The 17648-nt window shown below is 47.0% G+C and overlaps 1 protein-coding gene across 3 annotated transcripts in view; it reads left to right on the top strand.

Annotated features, from left to right (window-relative positions):
• TTLL7 (tubulin tyrosine ligase like 7) overlaps positions 1-17648 on the top strand; it is a 204912-nt gene that overhangs the window by 108193 nt on the left and 79071 nt on the right. For all 3 annotated transcript variants that reach the window (XM_073544895.1, XM_073544893.1, XM_073544894.1), the window contains exon 17: positions 14394-14568. In XM_073544895.1, the coding sequence (XP_073400996.1) occupies positions 14394-14568 (175 nt within the window). The remainder of the gene's footprint in view (positions 1-14393; positions 14569-17648) is intronic.

Genomic DNA, 17648 nt, shown 5'->3' with positions numbered 1-17648 from the left:
GGCATTTTACCTGGAAAGCAATGATTTTTTTGCTCTGTTCTCTGGCTTAATACTTCATGTTGGAACAATGCTTGTGAAGCCACCTCCCTGTGAAACCTCCTAGCTTTCTTGCAATTTTTGAAAAGAGAGCAGAAATTATAGCAAATTATAGCACAAATATGGCAAGAAGGGAGACAGAAACCATTGTCTCTACAGAAATAGTGCCACTTATGCCCATGGCCAGTTTTGGTATTGCAGCTCAGCCAGGATCATGTGACTCAGCGGCCTTTATCCTCGTCCATACGCTGTGTGTAAGGCCGGGATCACACATGCGAGAAACAATACATGGAGCCACACGGTCCGCTCCCTAGTGCCGGTGGCAGTGCTGGGTATTAACATGCGAGACTTGGCCATGTTTCTCACATGTGTGATCCCGGCCTAATATTGCCACTCAGCCTCTTTTTACTAAACTGCAATACCAGCCACAACCTATGAAAAAGGTGGCGCTATTCCTGGAAAACTTATTTTATCATTTAATTGGACTCAAAATAAATTTCTGGAGCGTTGAGTTCAGTAATTGGCGGATCGGAGCTACTGCTTGTATTTCCATTATTAATTTCCTGATATTATGGTATCAGGCGTGGCATTGTCAGCTGGTGACTGCCATCTGTGCTGACGTTATCACGTGGCTCTGCAGCGTATGGCGGGATGACAGCTCGCTATCCTCAGTGAATATTCCACAGCTTCTATCCGAAAATCTCATCACTTCACTCACTACATGAAGCTAAAAGGCTCCAGCCTCTACTAGTAGGAGGGGCGGCCATGGGAACGTGCGACCACCGCAGACAGTGTGCATCAACGGGAAGGGGACGCCACCGCCAGCCAGACACCCCCCCACAATGCATTGTAGTGTGTGCTACAGGACTGTGAGTAGAGTGTGGGTCATTTATCACTGTATTATGTGAGCACTGCTTGTTATATTATAGGAGCATACTATGGTATTGTACGTGCAGTGCATGGTGATATTGTACGTGCAGTGCATGGTGGTATTGTACGTGCAGTGCATGGTGGTATTGTACGTGCAGTGCATGGTGGTATTATACGTGCAGTGCATGGTGGTATTGTACGTGCAGTGCATGGTGATATTGTACGTGCAGTGCATGGTGATATTGTACGTGCAGTGCATGGTGATATTGTACGTGCAGTGCATGGTGATATTGTACGTGCAGTGCATGGTGGTATTATACGTGCAGTGCATGGTGGTATTGTACGTGCAGTGCATGGTGATATTGTACATGCAGTGCATGGTGGTATTATACGTGCAGTGCATGGTGGTATTGTACGTGCAGTGCATGGTGGTATTGTGCGTGCAGTGCATGGTGATATTGTACGTGCAGTGCATGGTGATATTGTACGTGCAGTGCATGGTGATATTGTACGTGCAGTGCATGGTGATATTGTACGTGCAGTGCATGGTGGTATTATACGTGCAGTGCATGGTGGTATTGTACGTGCAGTGCATGGTGGTATTGTACGTGCAGTGCATGGTGATATTGTACGTGCAGTGCATGGTGTTTTCATATGAGCAGAGTATGGTGGTATCGGTCGTGCAGCGTACAACTAGATTTGTGTCCTAGACTTGAAATCAGGGGGCATCCAGAAGACCGAGCGAGGTGAACAACTGGCTACGTCGATGGTGCCGTCAGCAACGATTTGGATTTCTGGATCACGGAGTGAACTACTTATACGATGGACTACTTGCTAGAGATGGGGTGCACCTTACGAAGACTGGAAAACGTGTATTTGGAAGTCGCCTTGCTACACTTGTAAGGAGAGCTTTAAACTAGAACAACATGGGAAGGGAAGCAAAAGACGAGAAAAAGCCATACACCTGACAAATGCTATTGAGAACTCTGCTATTAGAAGTGGAAAGGAAGAACAAAGACGAAAGAATCTAATCAATAAAAATATTGGAGAAAGAGAAACCAATCACAAACTAAAGTGTTTCTATACTAATGCAGAAAGCATGGGCAACAAACAAGGAGAATTGGAACTACTAACACAGGAAAAGAAATATGATGTCATTGGAATCACTGGAACTTGGTGGGACGATACACATGATTGGAATACAAGACTAGAAGGATACAACTTATTTGCAAGAAACAGACTTGATAAACGAGGAGGAGGTGTCGCATTGTATGTTAGAAACGTGTATATCTGCACAGAGATTGAAGCTGCAGAGACTGGGAGTTCTGTGGAAACTGTTTGGGTAAGAATACAAGGACAGAACAATGGGAAGGACACCATTGTAGGCATTTACTACAGGCCGCCTGTGCAAGCTGAAGATATGGATGAACTCTTTATGCATCAAATGGCCAAGTTCTCCAAAAAATATGACATAGTTGTCATGGGAGATTTCAACTATCCAGACATTTGTTGGGAATCTCTCTCAGGCAAAACTAACAGGTCAAGGAAATTCTTATCCTCTCTTGCTGACAACTTTATCTTCCAAAAGGTAGGGGAGAAAACAAGGGGAACTGCTACCTTGGATCTAATCCTTATAACCAGGGAGGAAATGGTTGAGGAGGTAAAAGTGGCTGGGACCCTAGGAGGTAGCGACCATGCTATTTTAGAATTTTGGATAACTAGAGGCGGAAGACCTGTGAAGACTCAGACGTCAAGGTTAGATTTCAGAAAGGCAGATTTTAAGGGATTCAGAAAGAGAATTGGAGGGATCCAATGGCTGGATATCCTTAAAGGCAAAAATGTCCAGGAAGGATGGGAAATCTTGAAAAATGAAATTCTCAAAGCACAGTTGTTAACCATTCCGAAAAGAGGGAAGAATAGGAAGCATTTAAGGAAACCAGGATGGATGAACACAGAACTTAAGCACATGCTAAAAAGGAAGAAAAAAATGTTTATAAAATGGAAAGAGGGAGGCATATCTAAAGAAGAATATAATGCTGTCTGCAGAACCTGCAGGGCACAAATCAGATTATCTAAAGCTGACAATGAATTGAGGCTTGCAAGAGATGTCAAAAGCAATAATAAAGGATTTTGGGGATATGTCAAAAGTAAAAGAAAAGTCAAAGATGCTATAGGATTTTTAAAGGATGAAAATGATGAAATGGTAAGACAGGATGTTGAGAAGGCCGAACTTTTAAATTCCTATTTTGCATCTGTTTTCTCTCAGAAAGGAAATGTAACATCAACTGTTCTTCACTGTCCTATTAAGGGAATAGAAGAATCCAGGATATCTATAAACAGAAAGATAGTGAGGAAACACTTAGCTAACCTAAATGAATTCAAGTCTCCAGGTCCAGATGAATTACACCCCAGAGTACTGAAGGAGATAGCAGAATAAATTTTTGAACCCCTCTCCATAATCTTTGAAAATTCTTGGAGAACAGGAGAAGTGCCAGAAGACTGGAGAAGAGCAAATGTTGTTCCTATCTTCAAAAAGGGGAAGAAGGTGGACCCAGGCAACTATAGGCCGGTGAGTCTGACTTCTATACCAGGAAAGATCTTTGAACAAATTATTAAACAACATGTATGTCAGTACCTGGATAAGAATGAAGTGATTAAACAGAGTCAGCAGGGGTTTGTAACTAATAAGTCATGTCAGACTAACTTAATTTCCTTCTATGACGGTATCACTGATTGGGTGGATCAAGGAAATGCTGTAGATATAGTATATCTTGACTTCAGCAAAGCATTTGACAAAGTCTCTCATACAATCCTTATTGAAAAAATGACTAAGTATGGAATGGACAAGGCAACTGTTAGGTGGATTCATAACTGGCTTAGTGATCGGACCCAAAGAGTGGTCGTAAATGGCTGCACATCCAGTTGGAAGAATGTCTCAAGTGGGGTACCACAGGGCTCTGTCCTGGGCCCTGTACTGTTCAACATCTTTATCAACGATTTAGATGAAGGAATTGAGGGTAAACTGATTAAATTTGCTGATGACACAAAGCTAGGAGGGATAGCTAATACTAGAGAAGAGAGAGAGAGGATTCAAAAAGATTTAAATAAACTGGAGAAGTGGGCAGCAACTAACAGAATGGTTTTTAACAGGGAGAAATGCAAAGTACTACATCTGGGCAATAAAAATGAAAAAAGCATATATATAGAATGGGAGGAATAGGGCTAAGTGACAGCACATGTGAAAAAGACTTGGGTATACTAATAGATCACAGACTGAATATGAGTCAACAGTGTGATGCAGCAGCAAAAAAGGCAAATGCAATTCTAGGATGTATTAACAGAAGCATACAGTCTAGATCACGTGAAGTCATTATTTCCCTCTACTCCTCTTTGGTCAGACCTCATCTGGAATATTGTGTCCAGTTTTGGGCACCACATTTTAAAAAAGACATCAACAAACTGGAGCAAGTTCAGAAAAGAGCGACCAGAATGGTGACCGGTCTGCAAACCCTGTCTTATGAGGAAAGGTTGCAGGATTTGGGAATGTTTAGTTTGCAAAAGAGAAGACTGAGAGGAGACTTAATAGCTGTCTACAAATATCTAAAGGGCTGTCACATTGTAGAAGGATCAACTTTATTCTCATTTGCACAAGGAAAGACTAGAAGCAATGGGATGAAACTGAATGGGAGGAGACACAGATTAGATATTAGAAAAAACTTTTTGACAGTTAGAGTGATCAATGAGTGGAACAGGCTGCCACGAGAAATGGTGAGTTCTCCTTCAATGGAAGTCTTCAAACAGAGGTTGGACAGACATCTGACTGGGATGATTTAGCGAATCCTGCTTTGAGCAGGGGGTTGGACCAGATGGCCCAGGAGGTCCCTTCCAACTCTACGATTCTATGATTCTATGATTCTTTAGGAGCAGTTGGCTAGATCTGCGTCCCTGATCCACGTCTCTGATCTGCGTTGTTGAAGGGTCGGTGTGGTGTTGTATGTGGACAGATGAGGGTATGGGGATCTGTAGGACAAAATGGTTGGTGGTGCGGTTGCTGTTTGGAATTTTTGGTAACTCGAGGCACATGGTTCCTGAAGATCATTGCACCATTGACACTGATGGGCAATAACTTGTATGAGAACCCCTTTGGGCTCGTGTTAAGGTGAGCATTTCCGATCCCGAAGTAACAGTTTTATTGAATAAAATATATGTATATATAATATATATTTATGCTCCAATGGAATAAAATAAGCGATTCATGACAAATCAACTATGAGTAACGCAACAGCTACTTAAGAAAGTAATTAAAAAGCAAATAAGTGGGAGGACGCCTTCATTATGGTATTAATGAGGATCCTTCCAGGTGGAAAAAGCCTCTGGAGATAAAACTCAATCACTCTTCTTAAAGAGAAAGTCACGCTGTGAGATCCCCCTGTGGAGCATCCGCCGCGGCGGCCAGGGACCTGCTCTACTACTGCGGGTTTTGGATTCAGGATCATGTTTGCGCTGAACCAGGAGAACGTCGCTCAGGATTTTCTTCATGTTTGCAGTAATGAAATTATTTAAAGGATCCCATACATATTGTGCAATGAGAATCAGATCTGACCCAGTCGTGAAGTATCTCGCCTCCACGGAGCGAAGTATCTCATCCCCCACTGGGTAGAGCATCTCATCCCCCACTGGGTAGAGCATCTCATCCTCCACTGGGTAGAGAATCTCATCCTCCACTGGGTAGAGCATCTCATCCTCCACTGGGTAGAGCATCTCATCCTCCACTGGGTAGAGCATCTCAGATGCTCACGAGGTGAAGTATCTCATCCCCCACTGGGTAGAGCATCTCAGACGCTCACGAGGTGAAGTATCTCATCCCCCACTGGGTAGAACATCTCAGACGCTCACGAGGTGAAGTATCTCATCCCCCACTGGGTAGAGCATCTCATCCCCCACAGGGTAGAGCATCTCAGACGCTCGCGAGGTGAAGTATCTCATCCCCCACTGGGTAGAGCATCTCAGACGCTCGCGAGGTGAAGTATCTCATCCCCCACTGGGTAGAGCATCTCAGACTCTCACGAGGTGAAGTATTTCATCCCCCACTGGGTAGAGTATCTCATCCCCCACTGGGTAGAGCATCTCAGACGCTCACGAGGTGAAGTATCTCATCCCCCACTGGGTAGAGCATCTCAGACGCTCACGAGGTGAAGTATCTCATCCCCCACTGGGTAGAGTATCTCATCCCCCACTGGGTAGAGCATCTCAGACGCTCACGAGGTGAAGTATCTCATCCCCCACTGGGTAGAGCATATCAGACTCTCACGAGGCGAAGTACCTCATCCCTCACTGGGTAGAGCCCCCAGTGGTCAAATTATCTCAGCCTACATGTTCCGAAGCATCTCATACCCCACGGGGTGAAGTATCTCAGCCCCCACGCGGTCAGACCAGAGTTCAGGGGAGAGTTTTCACCGTTTGGAGTCAAGAAGAGTCATTAAGAAAAGAGAACGTGTTTGGTTTGGGGCATTTGCTTCTAATATTTCCGCATTGATCGGACGTCGCGTCGCTGCAGAAATCTGAGTGGTGAGCGGGTGAAGACTTATTGGCGCGGCCATTGTGGTGATGTAGTCGTCCTGCTAATCTCTAAGTTTAGCTCAGGTTATTTTCATGTTTCTACATTCATGTATAAAAACTTCTGGTGAAGACCTGTCTCCATGTGCTGCTCTGTGTGCTCATCTGCATGGTGGACGAGGCTGGATCGGCCTGTACAGTTCAGGTACATATTATTCTAGTCCATATCCCATTTGTACATGGACCATCATTCCCCATGGTAAAATGGGTCATTTACACTGACACACTGGCTATAATGGATCTGTGTGTGTCGCCCGTGACTCACTCGGACCGGTGAGCCCGATCAAATATTTAGGATGTGTCTGAAATCAAGACACTCTGCTGTAATTCCCATAGAAGTCAATAGAGTTGTGCACATGTATGGGTTGTATCTCCACTCAATCCTTTCCTGGATGCATCAGCCAGGGCTGCATCAAGAAGACTTTGGGTGTGGTGGCCCTCCCATGTTCCACATAGGTGCCGGTCCTAGAGGGTTGACCCTAGTTTATTATGGCATGTCCCTGGTACATGCCATAAGCATCTGTGTAGCACGGCCGCTCTTGGCCATTTCTGCTCCATTGCCTTCTGTGGTCGACACCTGGATAGAGTATTTCTGTCTCCTTCATGAATAGTTACAGCACTTTGACATTGATGGTCTCTCGTTGGTTTTGGCCATGAGTGTCCGATTGGTGGAGGTCCAACCTCTGCCACCTAGCATAGGAAAGAGGCAAGTTAGACAGAGGCACCACATATTGACCACACGATTGTCTGTATCTGGCATTTTGATGCCCTCATCTTGCTGATTGCCAGGGGTCACAGAGGTCGGAACCCCACCAATTCTGAGAAATGGCCGAATAAGTGGACAATTTCCATGAGCGGGGAAGGGGAAAGAGGCCAAGATGGAGAACCAGCGACTGGCATGATTTTCTATGTTTCCGGCTTTGTTATTAGTCTGGCATCTTGGCACGGATACATCGTTTTCTCTGTTGGTGACCGGTTTCTCGACTTTTTCTATTATCTCGGCAGTCGTTATACTCCATAGAATTTTCAACAAGGAAAAAAAAAAAAAGTCAAAACTAATTATATACCAGATTAAATTCAGAATCAAGATTCATGACACCGCTCCGAGCCTCAATTAATTTTTAATATTGTGTCTTTATTTCATGGGAGATGGAACATGTTATTTATTAGTAACACTGAGTGTTTTGGAATATTGCTCGCTCTCATCTGCGCTAATGAAAGGTTTAATGTAACTCCGAGGACACCACATTGAAAGGATTTGTGGCATCTGAAAATGATGTTCTCTCAGAACGAGACCTTTCAGAAACACTTCGGATCCAGTCCAACTTTTAAGAACATTTCACTCCCACTGAATTGAAATTAAAAAGAGACGTTGGAGGACGTGTGATCTCCGGCAATCGCAGAGCTCCGACATGAGCCGCAGCCGAGGTCTTGTGTTTCCATGATGTTTATGGATGGTTAAACAACCAGCAATTAAGACCTGACAAGGTTATTACAAAGAAGTCTTCTCCTCGTCGTCGTCATCGTGGAGGAAATCAATATAGATCACATCACTTGTAAGAAGAATCACCGCGGATAAAGTCTGTGGTAGAGTAGAACCATTGTTACCCAGAGATGGAGGTTTTATTGTTGTTGGCTCCTTCCATGGGCTACCAACAAGGCAATGGAGTGACGTCATCTGCTAGGGAGGCAGACGTCACAGGTGGTGGAACAAGGCGACAAAGGCCTCAACTATCTACGTTCTTCCAACACATTGGAAATTGGCATCAGAAAAAGGCAAAACGGCCATCAACTGGTTTTACTTCTGGTTGGTGTAATGGTCTTTTGCACATTGTCCACCCTTCAGACTTTCAGAAGGTACTGGAGCGGTTTTCATCTTCATGGGTTCAGACACATTGGCTTGAAGCAGATTGCTGGTTTAACAACAATCATATGGAGAATCAGTTCCTGAATTATCGTCACGAAGATGCAGCCTATATTTGCCATTATCATCGTTCGTCTGGGTCATGCAAGTTCCATGACGTCTGAAGACTTTGAAGTATTCATTCATAGCAAGATCATAAGTTGACGGCGTTTTTTTCTTCTGACCTTGGTTAGAGGTGATAGTGGGACAAAAAAATGACTGTTCAAGCTAAGTAGAGGCCTGGTGCCCCCTTGACACAGCCAAACATTTCAGTGCACCGTCCCATCTACTTGTTTTCCATCTACCTCTATAAAGCCAGAGCTGTCAAAGAAGAGCGAGGGGTGGAGATGGAGGGAAAACAAGTGGATGGGAAGGTGCACTGAAATGTTTGGCAGCGCCATGATGCACCGGTGGTTTGAGCAATCAGTCTGTGCTCACACACTCCCTTTAAATTCCAAGCAATGAACAGTCATTATCAATGAAATCATCTATTTTCCACAGCTTTAGTCCAATCTTTCTTAGGCTCTTTCATTCTAATGTTTTTAAAGGGATTTGTCTCCTTAATGAAAACCCCTTTAGTTTGCGATCAGCAACGAATGCTGGGTAAATACTATTGAATATTGCACGGTGGCATCTTGGATGGACGACTGACTCCACAATTGTCGCTGTTAGCCACTCTGGCTAAGAGAGAGTGGCCGTCTCACATTCATCTACCCCAGTAGGGCAAATGGAAAGCGCTAACCTCTAAAGTATCGAGTCCCCGGCTGTCCGGTCTGTTACCTAAAAGCCCCATTTATAAAAGGTTAATTGCTTTCTTCTGTCTTAAATGACTCATCTGACATCTCTGGATCCAGATCGGTAACGGAAAATAAATGTATCCAAAAATGCACGCCGGAGCCCTGCTTTATGCATCGCACTCTGCGAGAGGAGCCTCCATGCTGACGTACACCTTCAGTATATTCCTGGCATTGCTATGGTTAATACCTGGAGATATTTTATTCCTTAATCTGCTTTTCCCAATTGGAGGATCATCTGAACCGTTTTTGTTTTTGTGAAGGTTTTCTCTGTTATGTGACGCAGCCGCTGAGCGAGAAATCATCGTCTGCACTAACGAGCTCCATCCGACAAAGCCAAAGTGGATCTGCGGAGGAAAGTCCTGTCTGCACAAAGCCATATACTGCTCTATGCATCAGGAGTATACAACAAGGACTCGGAGGGCCAGTATATAGATGGTGACACTTTCACATCAGGAACAGCTGGATAGAAAGTATACATCAGCACTGAGTAGTGTTGCTGTGAACCCAGGTCTAGGATAAGATAAGATCAAATCATTTACTGGAAAGCAACAAAAGCATGGAGGACACTACAGAGCAGTGTAGCTGTTAAATGAGGACTAGGGTGAGAAAAAACACTTACTAGAAGCAGCATAGAAGAGATTATACAACATGACTGAGCAGCACAGCTGTGACTCCAACACTGGGGTGAGATAAAAGACTTACTAGAAGGTGCAATAAGCAGCTGCAATCTGATCCCTCAGTCAGATGGCAGTCCTACTTCAAGATGAGGAGATACTTTAGCTGTATTTCAGAGAGAGTGATGAGTTCAGAAGGAGACGTGATATCGAGTAAGAGATATTAGAAAATTTATTTTTACCTGAACTATTGATTGATGTTGAAAAGACTGAGCATTAGAGCATGCAGCATCCATACTTGTCCAATCTGGGACCAGCGATTTAAAGGGACATTCTGGACAAAGCTGGTCCAGGGAATAGGTGGGTGGAGCCTTGCACAAAAAGTAATCCCTGTGTCATGCTCCGTCCCTCATGCTCCGCCCCCTTGGGACCTGAACCAGGAGTAACACAATACATTCATTCTGCCTGGAGTTCGCCTTTAACTCTTCATAACTTCCAAGTGTTTTTCTGCTTGTGATCAGTAAGTACACCGGACTCTGGGACGATCTTCCTTGCGCTCACACTCCGCCCCAAGATCCTTTTCCTAATTTTTGTTTCATTTGAATTATAAGTTGGAGTCTGAATTTGCTGCAGTGCGGCTGATAATATCCCGATAAAACACGAGTGATCCCATAAACTATCCACTGGGTAAGTCATAATGTGGCTGCGTAAGGTATGACATGTTATTGGTGTCACGGCAGGCCGCCACGCGACTCTGCAGCATGGAGCAGCTGCTCTGCTGACGGACCCCACTCTGCTGACGGACCCCCACTCCGATTCCAGAAAAACAAAGTGTTGGCAGAGGATTCCCAGCTGCATCACGAGCTCCCACAGTCCCAATGTATTGTGCGTCTTCTACAGATCGAGCAGTAGGCGGCCCTCTGCACGGAGGAGAATTAATGCCACCACGCTGAGCCGTTGCCACGCTGAGCCGCTGCCACGCTGAGCCGTTGCTGCAGACTTGGCTGCACATTGCTCTTTTCATATTATGTGTCATGTGTTCGGTTGAATAATTTATCTGCTGTTCTCCCAGATTCTTTATCTTTCCACCAAATGTAACATAATGAGATTTACATCACTGGCACATGTCCGGCCTCCGACTGTGGATTTAAAGGGTCAAGGGCAGGCAGCTTCATTAACCCATGGTAACCCGTGTCAGCTCCCGATCAGATCAGTAAATGACAGAGACGTCATGTAACTGAATATAAAAAAGGCTGAAAAATTATGGATATCGGTGGGGGCATTTTTTTTTTAATTGTATTTCATGTATTTTGACAATCATTTTTGCAATTACGTTTCACTTAAAACCAATATCAGTTTGGCTTTTATGGCTCTTATTTTCTTATACCTTGCTGGCTGCAAAATAAGTTAACTGAGAATCCTTCAGAGAGCTAATTCTGAAGGCAGTTTGTAAGGCTTTGATCAGTCTTTATATGAGCTCCTCAGTGCTGACTTGTGACCACAGATCACATCACAGTCCAGCAAAGCTTTCCTGTGCTCATATATCCGCATCAAGATCACACAACACGGCACAATGCGCAGAGCGCGCCCGCAACACGGCACAATGCGCAGAGCGCGCCCCCAACACGGCACAATGCGCAGAGCGCGTCCGCAACACGGCACAATGCGCAGAGCACGCCCCCAACACGGCACAATGCGCAGAGCACGCCCCCAACACGGCACAATGCGCAGAGCACGCCCCCAACACGGCACAATGCGCAGAGCACGTCCGCAACACGGCACAATGCGCAGAGCGCGCCCGCAACACGGCACAATGCGCAGAGCACGTCCCCAACACGGCACAATGCGCAGAGCACGTCCCCAACACAGCACAATGCGCAGAGCGCGCCCCCAACACGGCACAATGCGCAGAGCGCGCCCGCAACACGGCACAATGCGCAGAGCGCGCCCGCAACACGGCACAATGCGCAGAGCACGCCCCCAACACGGCACAATGCGCAGAGCGCGCCCGCAACACGGCACAATGCGCAGAGCGCGCCCGCAACACGGCACAATGCGCAGAGCACGCCCCCAACACGGCACAATGCGCAGAGCACGTCCCCAACACGGCACAATGCGCAGAGCACGTCCGCAACACTGCACAATGCGCAGAGCACGCCCCCAACACTGCACATGACGCAGAGCACGCCCGCAACACTGCACATGACGCAGAGCACGCTCGCAACACTGCACATGACGCAGAACACATCTACAGCCCTGCACAACAGAGCATACACACAAAACTACATGTAACGCAGAGCACGCTCACAACACTGCAGTTGACACAGGGCATGCTCAACACTGCACATGACGCAGCGCACCCCCTCCGTACTCTGATGGAGGGCCAGTGGTCGCTATCGGACTTAAACAGAATTAACACATCTATGTGAATCAGCACAAGGATACAGCCCGGATGGAGTCAGGTAATCTGGACCCACATGTCCGCTGCTGGGCAGAGCGTGCGCTCTACGTAACTGCACAGAAAGTATAATGTCATCCAGAGACAAGCGCTGAAATCTCCGACCCTGAGAATATTCATTCCATCACATATGAGGTTACGGTCGGACCCTCCTTCAGCCGCGCAGGGAGAGGACCCCGGTGCACAGTACCCCAATGTCACTGTAGTCCTGGATATAAGTGCCTAATATAACAGAGGACGCAGCAAGGGAGAAACCATGAATATAAGAAGGAGCAAGGTGATACATTGTCTACATGCAAGTGTCAGATACGCAGAGGCCGGAGCGATTACAGCCAATCATCAACGAGAAAACTGGGACGTAATAAAACACTGAATAGGAAAGGTTCCACCATATAAGATCTGTGCAAAATATCAGACCTGTGTTATCACCGTGTGTGATGTGCGGAGAGAAACAGATTTGTAATTGTGTAGTTCACTGCTCGTTGCCATGGTTATTTGCCACCACTGTAGTCTACCAGCAGTGGCCTGTTTAATCAGCAAGGAATGCAAACTCGTTCCAGCAGATCTCTGAACATGGCCACATAGCTGGATCAGTGCCCCTGCGCCTCTGCAGAGCAGACCTGAGTGAGCCAGCTACCGGGGGCAGGTTCCTGGTGGCTCACAATGGGCCGCATGCTGCCACCCCCATTGCCTAACTCCATAGCCAAAGTATAAGCCCACGAGCTGTCAATCATCTGGATCGCACTGCCTCCTGGCAAGCAGCCGGCAAGGGGAGCAGTGAGCACCTGAAGAAAAAGGTGAGAGCGATGGAGGCAGCTCAACTCCTCCCTCTCTCTGCACAAACTGTCAGGAAACTACAACTCCCAGCATACCCAACATCTCCCCGTCGGATTAAGACAGTTGTACAATCCCGTGTTTTATGATGAGAACTTTTAAGACCCCCAGTAATAGGAGTAGTGCAGCATCTCTGAGTGCAGTCTGACGCCGCCAATAATCCAGTTTTCTGTGCTCCCCACGTTGTCAGTCTGCATCATCTCCCCATGATGGATACCAGGTAACGCTGCGACTGCTCAGGTGTCGTCTGTGCAGAGATGATGACTTTGGTCTATCAGGCGGCTTTTAGCTGAGCGCTCATGTCCTGGACAGGAGGAGTAACAGGAGCCATCGGTCACAGCCGCCGCCGGAGTGCCGGCTGGTTTTTATGTTGACAATCCGGTCTATTCACGGGAGGTTCATCCATGGCCGGGAGGTTCATCCATGGCCGGCCGGGTGCAGTGACCTGCTGAGAACTCTTCAGTGCTTTGATATTAAATGGTTGTGAAACGGCACTAATCATATAGAAGCCGGATCCTCCGCTGCCCCCGACGATTGAGCAGAATATAAGAGCAGATCAGACCGCAGAGGGGGGATTTTTCTGGGACCCCGATCCCGGGCCTCCCCTAGGTGGTCTGAGGGTCTCTGAGTTCTCCAGGGATCTCACCGCCTCCTCTATATACAGAGGATATACTGTATATACGGTTCCTCCGAACCAGACTTCAGATGCAGTTTTTGTGTTTTATTGTTAGTTCATGTTCACACAAGTGAAGATACTTCAGGAAGCGGCTTCACTGGTGGTCTTGCCATCTTTGCAGCAGCTCCACTTCTGGGGTCTTTTTTTCGGTTATTTAAATTACTGTATAAGGACGGACAGGTGACGTCTTTTAACCTCTTCACATTTCCAAACCCCGAAGTGGATAAAAAAGGTGACAAAATCTGAACATGCACAATGTCGTGTTTACATTTCTGTGCATCCTCTTCATTTTTTTTTTTTTTTTACACTTTCAGGCGGAATTTGCCTGAAAAAGTCGTTGTGTGCCCAGATCCACAGAAAGTTTTTTTTTTCCTGAAACTTTTTTGCAGGCTTTTGATTGGACGGTGCCTAGTTTGGTGCGGATTCTAAGGGGTCGGAATTGGCCCGGTCAGCGTTGGCAGCACTAGAGCCATGCAGTTCTGTGTCTCAGGGACTTATTAATCACGGCTTTGTAGACGTTTAGTTGTAGAGCGTCACTTCTGTTTTTTGCTCCCAGTTCCCATCCTAAGCAGGATTCTTTTTGTTGCAGACATTGTCCTCTATGCCGGAGTGCACTCAGACCTCGAAGAAGAAAAGCTACAGCAGCTCCAACAGCAGCTCCGGAGGCGACAGCAGCTCCGACACCGAGGACGAGAAACTGGTGAAAGAGAAGAAAGTCACCTACGACCTGGACGTGCAGAAGTACAAATCATTGGAGAGATCCAGTACGTTCAGATCTGGTCATCGTGCGTAATAATAAGTATGCTTAGCACGGAGCAGCAGCAAACACGGGGCTTCCGCTACATGTACAGTGCAAAATGGGAAATATTTCACTTTATAGCACAATTTACCATTTTCCGACCTCCGTGCCTTTTATAAACCAGAAATGTGATTGAGGCTTTTGTCACTTCTCTTAGCAGTTAGTAAACGTTGTGCAAGTCAATGAGGGGCGACTGAGCAATAGAGAAGGAAAAAGCTCCCTGTGATTGAGCCCCCAGTGTGCCACCATTAGAGGAGCAGCTCCGTGTGATCGAGCCCCCAGTGTGCCACCATTAGAGATGCAGCTCCGTGTGATCGAGCCCCCAGTGTGCCACCATTAGAGGACCAGCTCCGTGTGATCGAGCCCCCAGTGTGCCACCATTAGAGATGCAGCTCCGTGTGATCGAGCCCCCAGTGTGCCACCATTAGAGGAGCAGCTCCGTATGATCGAGCCCCCAGTGTGCCACCATTAGAGGACCAGCTCCGTGTGATCGAGCCCCCAATGTGCCACCATTAGAGGAGCAGCTCCATATGATCGAGCTCCCAATGTGCCACCATTAGAGGAGCAGCTCCGTGTGATCGAGCCCCCAGTGTGCCACCATTCGAGGAGCAGCTCCGTGTGATCGAGCCCCCAGTGTGCCACCTTTGCAGGAGCAGCTCCCTGTGATTGAGTCACCAATGTGCCACCATTAGAGGAGCAGCTCCATATGATCGAGCTCCCAATGTGCCACCTTTGCAGGCGCAGCTCCCTGTGATTGAGCCACCAATGTGCCACCATTAGAGGATCAGCTCCGTGTGATCGAGCCCCCAGTGTGCCACCATTAGAGGAGCAGCTCCGTGTGATCGAGCCCCCAATGTGCAACCTTTGCAGGAGCAGCTCCCTGTGATTGAGTCACCAATGTGCCACCATTAGAGGAGCAGCTCCATATGATCGAGCCCCCAGTGTGCCACCATTAGAGGAGCAGCTCCGTGTGATCAAACCAACAGTGTGCCACCATTAGAGGAGCAGCTCCGTGTGATCGAACCCACAGTGTGCCACCATTAGAGGAGCAGCTCCGTGTGAACGAGCCCCCAGTGTGCCACCATTAGAGGAGCAGCTCCGTGTGATCGAACCCCCAGTGTGCCACCAATAGAGGCGCAGCTCCATATAATCGAGTCCCCAGTGTGCCATCTTTTGCAGGAGCAGCTCCATGTGATCGAGCTCCCAGTGTGCCACCATTAGAGGATCAGCTCCGTGTGATCGAGCCCCCAGTGTGCCACCATTAGAGGACCAGCTCCGTGTGATTGAGCCCCCAGTGTGCCACCTTTGCAGGAGCAGCTCCCTGTGATTGAGTCACCAATGTGCCATCATTGTAGGAACAGCTCTGTGTGATTAAGCCACCAATGTGCCACCGTTGGAGGAGCATGTCTGTGTGATTGAGCCCCCAATGTGCCATCTTTAGAGGAGTAGCTCCACATGACCAAGCCCCCAATGTGCCACCATTAGAGGTGCAGGTCAGTGTGATCGAGCCCCCAATGTGTCACCTTTAGAGCAGCTCACCATTATAAGAGCGGCTTCGCTGCTATATGGACAGAGACTCTTTATGACACGACATTTCCAGGAGTGGACATAGAAGGCCGCTGATTTTAGGATGCATTTTTATTTCTCACTGTGTCTAGGAATAGATTTCCATATATTGGTCCTTCTGAAAGCCGGCGTCCAAGTGTCCATTAATCACCCACAATCCTTAACACAGGAAATGAAGCGAGGCTGTATACACAAACACAAAGCCATTTATTACAGCCAGCAGCGGAAATGTCCCAAATCCTCCCTCTTATTAGATATGATGATGATTGATTAGAAGACATTATAGGTGCAGCCTTGTTGTATTACTCTCCCTCTTACATCTTTCCACTGGTTTTTGAGCCATTCTTCTATTACATTTCTCCTCTGTGTGGCCGATATTATCAGGCTCCTCCGTTATTTTTCACGTTTATCTTTAGGACTCCTCTTGCACCGATCCTATAGGCATTCATTACTGTAGTCTCTCTCCGTACTCTTTGTTATTTACATGCTTCCACATGATGCTTCCATATAATTTTTTTTTTTGCCTAAAATACAAAGTAAGTGGGTCATCTGTAACTTTAGCCCCTTTAGAGATCATGCCTTCTTCAACTTGCTTAACTGTTCACAATAACAGTAATTTTGACCAGGGGTGCACAGACTTTCACATGCCACTGTATAAGGATGCTTATATCACATAATTTGGGTGTGAACCGGGGCGGCTCATCTTGATTTTCCTACTCTCCTATACACTACTTACGGTAATTGTGTACAGGACATTGGTGGAAACATTGTGGCACCGTTTCTTTCCCTCCACAGAATAATGACTGAGAGGCAGGAAGTTCGTGGTTACATCTGAGGTTCTTGGTTACAGTTTTTCTATTTCAGGCACTTCTTGGTGGTTTCACTTCTGGGAGGCGCAGACTCTTGCTGGTTACAATGATGCAATTTGTGTAACCATTGATGACAAAAGTAAGGCACGGTGTGAGCAGTGATCCGAGGCTGTGCTTGTGCCGTAGGGAATGGTGCAGCCAAGCTGCAGTCCGCCATCGCCAGGAGACACCGCACTACAGGATTCACAGCTCAACATTAGAACCAGGCAGAATTTCCAATGACAAACTTCCATCTTAGAATTAATCACACAGTTCATTAATCATCATCAAGGCTGTGGCTACGACGCAGGTCACCGGCCAACGATTGCTACAGTGCAGCGTAATGCAGACCAGTGTGGTTTCATTGTGCCCCCTAGACCACCGCGACAAGCACGTCGCTAAACTCTAATTGGGTCCCAGCTGTGTCTTGTAGCGGTGCCCTAGGAGTCGCTATGTGACCCCATTCACCTGCACTACACTGCTAGCAACAGCACAAAGCAATTGCCTATAGTGTCAATGCAGGTGACACCGTGTCCCCCGATCCTGCAGATGACACCGTGTCCCCCGATCCTGCAGATGACACCGTGTCCCCCGATCCTGCACATGACACCGTGTCCCCCGATCCTGCACA

Source organism: Dendrobates tinctorius, unplaced genomic scaffold, assembly GCF_039654945.1.
Source record: "Dendrobates tinctorius isolate UK_male_01 unplaced genomic scaffold, ASM3965494v1 ptg000138l, whole genome shotgun sequence".
Lineage (NCBI taxonomy): Eukaryota > Metazoa > Chordata > Amphibia > Anura > Dendrobatidae > Dendrobates > Dendrobates tinctorius.
The sequence above is the reverse complement of the archived record's forward strand: the minus strand, read 5'-3'. Positions and strand labels throughout refer to the sequence as shown.